We start from the raw sequence: 9680 nt of genomic DNA, 5'->3' as shown, positions 1-9680 counted from the left end.
TGGTCTTCACCACAGGCTGCAGGGGAATCTCTGCTCTGGCGCCTGGAGCACCTCCTCCCCCTCCTTCTTCTCTGACCTTGGTGTCTGCAGGGTTGTTTCTCTCACATATTCTCACTCCTCTCTTCCAGCTGCTGTTGCGCAGCATTTTTTCCCCCTTCTTAAATATGTTATCACAGAGGCACTACCACCGTCGCTGATTGGCTCAGACTTGGCCAGCGGTGGGTCCGTCTTGGAGCCGGCTGGCATTGGCTCTATCAGACATGGGGGAAGCTTCTGGCATCTTCTCACAAAGCCACCCCTGTAGCCCCCCTGCTACCAAAACCTTGCCACACAAACCCAATACAATTCATGTTCATTTATTCTAGATAAGTCTCTTCCTGGTTTTGTACCTAACCTACGTGCTGCTTTCTATTTTAATATGCCTTTTCTTTCTCCTCCTGTGCCCTCAAACAGCCTTAGCTAGACAATCAGCACAGCATGTTTGAACGGGTGACTAAAGGAATGGAAGTTGTTCAAAGAATCTCAAATGTAAATGTCAATCCCAAAACTGACAAAGCCTATGAGGATATCAGCATCATTAATATCAAAGTGAAGTAAACTAGGAGTTGAATGTTCCAGCTTAAACAAAAAAAACCTCAGCATGGTGGGACCCAAAAAGGACTTAGTGTGTGCTACGTGCTGGTTTTGGCAACAGAGTTCATTTTCTTCATAGCAACTATTATGAGGCCATGTTTTGGCTATGTGCTGAAAACAGTGTTGATAACACAGGGATGTTTTAGTTACTCCTGAGCAGTGCTTACACAGAGTCAAGGCCTTTTCAGCTTCTCACACCACCCCACCAGCGAGCAGGCTGGGGGTGCACAAAAAGTTGGGAGGGGACACAGCTGGGACAGCTGACCCCAACTGACCAAAGGGATATTCCATACCATATGACATCATGCTCAGCAATATAAAAGCTGGGGGAAGAAGAAGGAAGGGGGGACGTTCGGAGTGATGGCTTTTGTCTTCCCAAGTAACCGTTACGTATGATGGAGCCCTGCTTTCCTGGAGATGGCTGTAAACACCTGCCTGCCGATGGGAAGTAGTGAATGAATTCCTTGTTTTGCTTTGCTTGCGTGCGCGGCTTTTGCTTTACCTATTAAACTGTCTTTATCTCAACCCACGAGTTTTCTCCCTTTTACCCTTCTGATTCTCTCCCCCATCCCACTGGGTGGGAGTGAACGAGCAGCTGTGTGGTGCTTAATTGCTGGCTGGGGTTAAACCACGACAAAAGAATAGAAACCTTTTGGATAATTCCTAGATGTAAGAAGTACCAGGACAGAGCAATCACCAGTTCTACTATTTTTAATGTACCTAACGTGCCCTAAGTCTGTATTTCTGGTAACTTTGTATTTTAAAGTAAAAACATCTCCATGTTTCTTACAAAGTCTACTGTTTTTTTTGTGTCTCCTCTATGCAAGACTGAAGATGCAAACCCACACCCTGGCTCATAATAGCATTTTTAAAATAGAATCGGTATAATTTTTAAGTTTTCCAGGTTTATTTGCATCTTTCATATCTAATTAATCCTTTTCACAGTAGTGAAATCTTTGACAGAGGAAGAGGTCAGAAATCTTAAGCTATGAATAAACTCTTCAGTCATATGTACACGCATCAAAAGTTAGATTAAGTTATAATACTATTTGCTATAACAGTGTATGTAATCTACCTCTGTCCTTTGAAGAGGGTTGTGTACATGTCATCTGTGTCCAAAAGCCATGATCAACTCATGGAATGCCAGTGTATGAAGTCCTGTGGAATTTGTTTGGCATTGCCAATAATTTTTTTTTGTCTTTTAATGTTTGCTTTCTCATTATTTTAGCCCTAGGGAGTCTGCTTCTGGCCTCATATTTACACAAAATCCTATAAACATTACTACTTCTACTGAAATACTTAGTTGAGGTAATTGTCATCATTTATTTTAAAACTAAGCTTATGTCAGGTGTTTCTGATACAGTCCTCAATGAAAGCTCAGACAACTTCTCAAGCTGTTGTGAACCTGTGGCTTAAATATGGTCCTGTTACTATGTTGGATAGTTAAGTCTACTCTAAATACAGTAACATTAACTTTGACTGTTTATTTTCACATAACACCACTACACTCATACAAGACTCAGGAGTTCACAGTTGTGGTAACTTCGTTCATGAAACCAGATGTGATGCATGCTAATCAAATTCAGTCCCTCAAAAGCTGCTACCACTAGGAAGCTTTCCTTCAGTGAGGTAAAGGGATATCTTCAGGGATCAATAAGAATAATTTTACAGTAAGTTAAAATGTAGCACACCTCTATTCTGAGATGACCTTAAAAAAAAAAAAAAAGTAAGTTTATTAAAATTAATTCTCAAAGTTTTAGATACTTTTATTGAAGAGAATTCATTTTCTGGGCAACTCAAATCGCAGCAGCTCATTAATTGTTTCCACTAAAAGAGCCCTTTCTTTCAAAAAATCATTATATTACATCCACACAGTTCAGAATAAGAACTATCTCAGAAGAAAACCCTCATGTACCACATACTCCACAATAAATTTGAAGGTAGCATACAGTAAGACCATATCAAATGATAAAACATTATTTTTCAGTTAGCCTAGACATACTGTTTTTGAGCCAAGATTCTTTAAAGAACACCACAACACAGTCACTGGCTCTTGTATTTACTCAGTTTCACAATTAAGTCAAAATCCTATGAAAAGTTATTCAGTCTTTTCAAATAGTCGTCATAGTAACGCTTGAGTGAGTTCAAGTTGAGGAAATATTCCAATTACACATTGCATAAGTCAGTACACTAAAAACTAAAGTTCAATAAAACTGGTGAAACAAGCTTAAATTTATAACTGAAGCATTTATAGATAGTGTTAATTTATAATACAAATAAACCTCTTAGTGTACCTGTTTACACTGAAGAGTTCACAGACGAACACAACACTTTCACAGTTACTTCAAGTCATCTTAAATTCCATTTAAAAACACTTTTATGGTAGCATTCCGTGTGTCACAAGCAATCCTTTGTACTCAAAAGTACACGAGTATTTTTCTTCTGCCTTCAAATGTACTGTTACAAAAAACCAAACTGGTCACCTTGAACATTTTATAGTAGTAAGTAGAACTATAGTTAAGAGTTTGAGAGGCATGTATAACAAGCAAAAGCCAGCTAAAATAAAATTACAGATTCAGGATTTTCTAAAGAATGCGTGTCTTCTCTGTTAAAAGTACTCCAGGAAAATGTATCTACCATACTTAGCAGAACTTGTTCATATTTTAAAAAGAGCTATGAAGGGACAGTCAGCCCTAACTAGATCTGGGACTGCTCTGCAGTACAGGTTAAGCAGATGCTCAAGTCAGAGCAGCCAACTGTCTATTGTGCAAGAAGTTACAGGCTGGGAAGGATGAACAATTTTTAGGTTGGTTGGTGCAAGGAAACACCCTTCACCCTGTTGTAAACTATTTCCAAATCTATCAGGTTATCTAAATAAAGACTAACTACCCCCTTCTCAGTACCTATTTTTGTGAAATGGGCTTCAATGCCTACATTTAACTACTTTAAAGCTTAGTGGTTTTTCAGCTACTATTTAAGTCATTAGATTTGCTGAAACTGAAGCTGCATTTAACACCATTTACATGAAATTTAAGTAACAAGAGAAAACTACAAATAAGTGTCATTATGAGGAAGTAGTTACTTTAACTGCTTTCTCTTCAAGAAAAGTGCAAATGTACTAATTTATTTGTTTATACATTCTTGGCTTTACCTAAGGTATGTAGTGGGAAAACATAAAATTGATAATATTACAATAAAAGCCATAGCCACAGATAATGGGATACATTTTCTTTGCCAAGTGAGGTTCAGAGCCCTCACAGGTAAACGCGTGCGTGCGTGCGTATGTGTGTAATCTACCGATCTGTGAAACAACACTGCTCACTTGCACTGTCTGGTTCTCCCTATTCACCTCTACTCTAGTAAGAAAAGTGACAATATGCAGTTTTGATCTATTGGCTATGCTTTTCGTAGCTCCTCTACCAATGTGAAGAGGGCCATGGCATGGCTTCTTCAATTGGCAATGACTGTGCACTTAAAGAGCAGGCCAGAAGATTCTGGTGTGCATACCAGACAGATAAAATTGTTATCAGAGTTGCACGTGCAGCAGAAAAGGAGACCACTAAATTTAGAGAAGGTTGCAATGACTTAAACAGCACTACACCCATATTTCATGGGTTTGTGAATGAGTAACCTTCAAAAATAGAGGCATTGGTGACAGTTCCATGTAGAAGATACAGTAAGAATTAAAAATCTAATCACGGAAGGTTTACATCACATTTTACCATCTGCTCTTCTAAGTAAGGGTTATAATTAGTGTACGCTGCTTTTACATTGTGTTATTTAATATTAAGGTCACTACCTTAATCTGGAAGCATGACTTATGTGTAAGAGTATATAGCTGAATTGACGTTACACCACACTGCTTCTTAAAGAAGTTCTTTTTTTTTGTTGTTGTTGTTTTTTAAGCTTCATTTGACTTCTTGAGGAGTAGGCTTAATCCCAAGAGGCAGATTATGTCCTCAAGCATGCACAAAACACTTTCACCTCAATATCTCTATATTCTGTCCATAAATAATTTAGCATGTTTACAATTAACAAAAAAAACCCCCAAAAAACAACCAACTCAAAATGAGAAAACAACTAGCTAAACAATGCCACAGCCCCCTAGCCCTGCAACACTGTTCCTCATTCTCAGTTTTCTTTGCCCAGTTATGCTCCCTTCCGGTAACAAACAGGGAAGCTAATAAATAATGGGGGAAACATTTTTCCTTTTGAAGTGTATTTGCATGTAATTTTCAATCCCACCTTTAGATGAATGCTTTTTTTAGATATTAAACAGTAGCACCATTTATTTCTGACTAATAGCCAGAGCTGGCTATTCTAATAAATTGAGATGGATTTTTGGAATAGTTTCCTGGGAAAGTGTTTCTAAACCACTCAAAATTTTTCTGACATCAATTAACTACTGTAACCTTGTTATAATTATTAGATGAACTCCAATGCATATTTTATCAGTTAAGAATTTTAAATTGTAACAACCTAATTTCACCAAAAATAATTTCAAGGCACCCTTGTAACTAGATCATTCCATTACTTGTAAATGTATCAAATTTAAAAAACATAACTGCACAAGTTTACTGAACCAATTATCCAATCTAGGATAAAGGCTTATATTTTTCTGTAACCACCCAGTTAAATAAAGTCCCCTCTTCAGACTGCAGACCTGGCTACAACATCCTAAATCGTGCAAACAAAACAGTAAACTACAACCTTAAATTGCAGCTGCTGTGAAATTAAGCCACATCCAGGACACTGGCAGCCACTAACTGCCTTGAAAGCCAGTCCAATCCTTCATAAAGTCCTGTACCACTTTGGGCATCACAACCCTGAATATACCAGCTACAGCCACAGCGGAATTTGTGGAGACTCAGCAGTTCTGTAATTTCTTCCACTGAAAGCGCACCTGCTACATCCTGCAACAGAATCAGATACACAGACTCAATTATTCTTCTGTATTATGTTTGAAGCATTTTATTTTTAACTGATAGCTTAGATTGAGGCTACAGATCATATAAAAGCTTTCCAAACGTGAAAGCCAAATCAAGCAGTTACAAATTTACTACTTTTTACCATAAAACAAAAACTGGTTGTTGAATCTACTAAGCACTCTAGCGTCACTTATTTTACCAGCATTAAACATAATGAGAACAGCTACATTTTATCCTTTCCACATTACCATTCCCTACTCACAGCAGAGGGTTCAGAAAGTTGGAATTTGATACACAAACTGAGGAAAAGAGTAACAGAGTGAAGAAAAAAAAAAAATCACAAGTACCTGTTTATTAGCAAAGATCAAGAGCAAGGCATCCCACAATTCCTTCTCTGTTAACAATTTTGCAAGTTCACTGTGTGCTTCACTGACCCTGTCTTTGTGACTGCTATCAACAACAAACACCACTGCTATGAAAGAAAAAAGAGAAATGTTTTACACACATTCAAATATGAACTCTGTAAAGTTAGCTTTCAACCAACACAATTCTTTTTTCCTAAGCAGCCTTCTATGTGAGGTTTCTCAGCAGTGCGCAACTTCAATTTCAACTCCAGGAAGACTGAGAAATGCCTTACATACCTCTATACTTTTGACAAAAATCTAGAATTCATCCTAAAATGGAAAAAAGTCTGAAGTTTTTGGCGTAGTCTAACATAAAGGCTGTGATATTTTAACTGCTTAGGTCTGAAACCAGGTTTACCATGTATGGATTGAGTATCTCAGTTTAAACCATTTCTTGATCCATTTATGCTCAATAAACTCCCACGCAACTGTTCCAATTTCCCTTAACTGGCTGTAAAATCTACAGGTTCAGCCAAATCAGCACAGCTTCCTTGAGACTACACAATCCAGAGAAGATTCCCATGGACCCGACACAGCAGTGGTAGATTTTACTATCCACTAGAGAGTAACCAAGATGCCAGAAAGACTGGAGAGTCAGGGAGGCAGAGCTAGAGGACAGAATTTAAACTCATGCTTTTTGCAATGAAAAACACCCCAACACCAAAACTAAACAAAACTTACTGCAGGTATGCGCCAGGGTAACTGCTTAGACTTTCTCTCCAACTTAAAATTCAAGGCAGACACGATTCTATGCTACTGGTGTTTGTAGGGTAAGTTTTAAGAAGACAACAGAAACCCCAAAATACGATTTTTAAAAGTCTGAAAAGATGAACAATTTAAAATGTTTAAGTTTGCAATGAAGGCTGAAATAACACACAAAATGGAGCACATAAACTGATGTTTGTCATTCCTAAGTATTTCAGATAATTCTGAATGAATTAATGAAGAGGAACCCCTTTCTAAATTGGAAAACAACTATGGAGGATTTACAGAAGGAGAGCATGAATTTCCAAGTCAACATAATTTATAACAATGTTTTCAGAATCAAGCAGTTCATCTAGTCTATGACTAGATATTACACTGCAATACCAAGTCACAAGTTACAGAACTTTGTAGAATTTTATAAGTTGCCAACTAAAGGCTCCTAAAGGCTGAGTATTTTCATTTCAAGTGCTATTTAAAGTTCATACCTGGCAAGTACTACTTCTCACTATGCAAACTTTGGAATGCTGCACCTTGTCTGTTGTCAGCTAAAACCGGTTTAACGGAGATTCTCCATGAACTGTCTGATGGGTTTATGGAGAATGCACCTTTATCATGCAGATGACACTGACCAACTGGATTAAAATTTCTTAGCTCATGAATCTAGCAGCTGTACTTTGCATTAGATTAACAACTTTCTACAGTTATAAATTATTTCTATTAATAATATTTTTGGCTCTGAAATACAAGCTAGAAGACAAAATACAGTTTAAAAGTTGTATTAGTCTCACCTTGTGTATTGAGATAATAATGTTTCCACAAGGGCCTCAATTTGTGCTTCCCTCCTACATCCCAAATAGTAAACTTCAGATTCTTGTATTCTACTGTTTCAACATTAAAACCTAAAATAAAAATAAAGTTTTATAGTCTTGTTCTGTATGAATATAAAATAATCAAATTCTACAGATAAATCAAACATTCAGAAAATCATTACATTTAAATTGTTGCTACTAACCTATTGTTGGAATTGGCTGCATGAATTCATCTTGTTTTAACTTAAACAAAATAGTTGTTTTGCCAGCTCCATCTAATCCTAGAGTGGCAACCCGAATTTCCATTTTTGGTCCAATATGTATCCCGTTGTCCTGGAAGAAACAGCATACACAAAACAAGAGCAAGTTTAGGAAAATCAAATTAGAAAACCCCTATGTTTAAGATATTTATCTTCTCACTATTTGTAAAGTGATTAAATGGACAGACTCCAAGAGTACAAGGCACAATCACCATCCAACAATAATATAAACCACTATATCCAATAATTTCTGTAGTGAACTTGTAAATTCTGCCTGAGTTATCACATTTCTTTTAGAAAGACAGCTAATTTCATGCTAGTATGTCTGTACTTGACAAAATTTCAAATTCTTTTATCATTCTTGGCTCAAACCCCATGACGAGTTGTTCGCAACAATTAATTAGAATTCTCTGACCAGAGAAAACTGTTGGTTTTGTAGCTTTTCCACTATGTTTTGTCACATTATTAATGCCCCCACCTACAGAATTATTTCCTTGCTGGAGGCTCCATAGCTACACCTCTTCACCTCAAGCCACTTCCAATCCTTTACCACATTACAACAGCAACATTATTGGCATTAAGCAGTAATTTGAAATAGTGAAGAAAAACTAACAAAAAAACCCAAGTCTTGCTTGGAGGCAAGGAAAGAAAATCAACTTCCTATTTGTAGTTTAGACCAAGCTACCTTGAGTATTGAATGAGCTGAGGCTAACAATGCGATCAAGTGGCATTACTAATATAAAGCAGCAAAACGTAAACTGTAAAACAAAACAGCATAGGCTAAGATTACTGTGTATCCCTGAAACATATTTTTGAAGTACTTATAAATGCTATCTTGATGAAACACCAGAGTTTCAATCATCAGAACTATGTGGCAATATATTTGTTTTCTTGCAAAATCTGGACAGCACCTGTGCTGGGCAATACACAAAAAACTGTGTCTACCCCACACAGCTTTTTATTTCTTCTTGCAATAGAAATGTTATTTATCATATGCAAAAGTACTACAACCTCTCCTGGTACAAGACCAACGTGCACCAGCGTGACCAGATGTATAAACATTGCATCATGTGATGAGAGAGAGAGAGATACACACAAGATCCATTATATAGCTGGATGTATGTCATCATGACATGCAACTCCATTCTCCCCTCTGTCACAGATTAAGTAGCATACTGCCAGAATAATCAATACAGCTTAATTCAATGACCTTATGCTATTGCAATCTCCAAAGAGAGTAAAAACACCTTGGGAAACTGCTTTCTAAAAAAAAAAAAAAGAGGGAGAGAGAGAGAAAAGGTGTAGGAGTAGGAGTCAGATCAAAGGTCCATCTAATCTAGCATGTTGTCTGAAACTGGGTAATGATTGATACATGTGAAAGTAAGGAACAGGGAAAGCATATAGTGATAACTCCCCTAAATACCCTCCCTGTGTCTAACAGCTTGCAGCTCATGGACTTACTGAGCCAACAGTGCAGTTTCTGCAACTAACAGATCTCGATGTATTATTCATCTATGAATCTGTCTGCTTCTTGAAACTACAGACATTTAAGGCCCAGAAGATCCTTGGCATAGAACTCTACAGGCTAACTATTTGTTGTGAAAAACCTACTTTATTTGCTTTGAATCTGTTGAAATAAAACTTGTACAAGCTGAGCAGTATCAGCACTAGAGTTTTGATACTACACAAGACAGATGCTCCAAAACCAAAAGACTAATTGAATATTTGAGATTTGGAAAATAAAACATTGAGACTTATTTTCTTTTTAATAAGTTTCCTCTAATTTCTAGATTTTTTTGATTCAGAGCTGAAGTTGCCAAATTCAGTGACAACATTGCAACACAGCATGTTATCACAAAGGGTTACCTCCTTCCGGAGAAGAAAAACCTGCAGGCAGATTCTTGGCAAGCATGTCAGCAGGAAAGGTGCGGGCAAAGAGAA

The 9680-nt window shown here is 37.2% G+C and overlaps 1 protein-coding gene across 1 annotated transcript in view; it reads right to left on the bottom strand.

Annotated features, from left to right (window-relative positions):
• Positions 1–5366: 5366 nt before the first annotated feature.
• LOC143171851 (E3 ubiquitin-protein ligase TRIM23-like) overlaps positions 5367–9680 on the bottom strand; it is a 40360-nt gene continuing 36046 nt past the window's right edge. Inside the window, 4 exon segments of the mRNA XM_076360951.1 lie at positions 5367–5546; positions 5909–6033; positions 7459–7569; positions 7683–7812. Coding sequence (XP_076217066.1) covers positions 5367–5546; positions 5909–6033; positions 7459–7569; positions 7683–7812 — 546 coding nt within the window.

This window comes from Aptenodytes patagonicus, chromosome W (assembly GCF_965638725.1).
Source record: "Aptenodytes patagonicus chromosome W, bAptPat1.pri.cur, whole genome shotgun sequence".
Taxonomy (NCBI): Eukaryota; Metazoa; Chordata; class Aves; order Sphenisciformes; family Spheniscidae; genus Aptenodytes; species Aptenodytes patagonicus.
The sequence above is the reverse complement of the archived record's forward strand: the minus strand, read 5'-3'. Positions and strand labels throughout refer to the sequence as shown.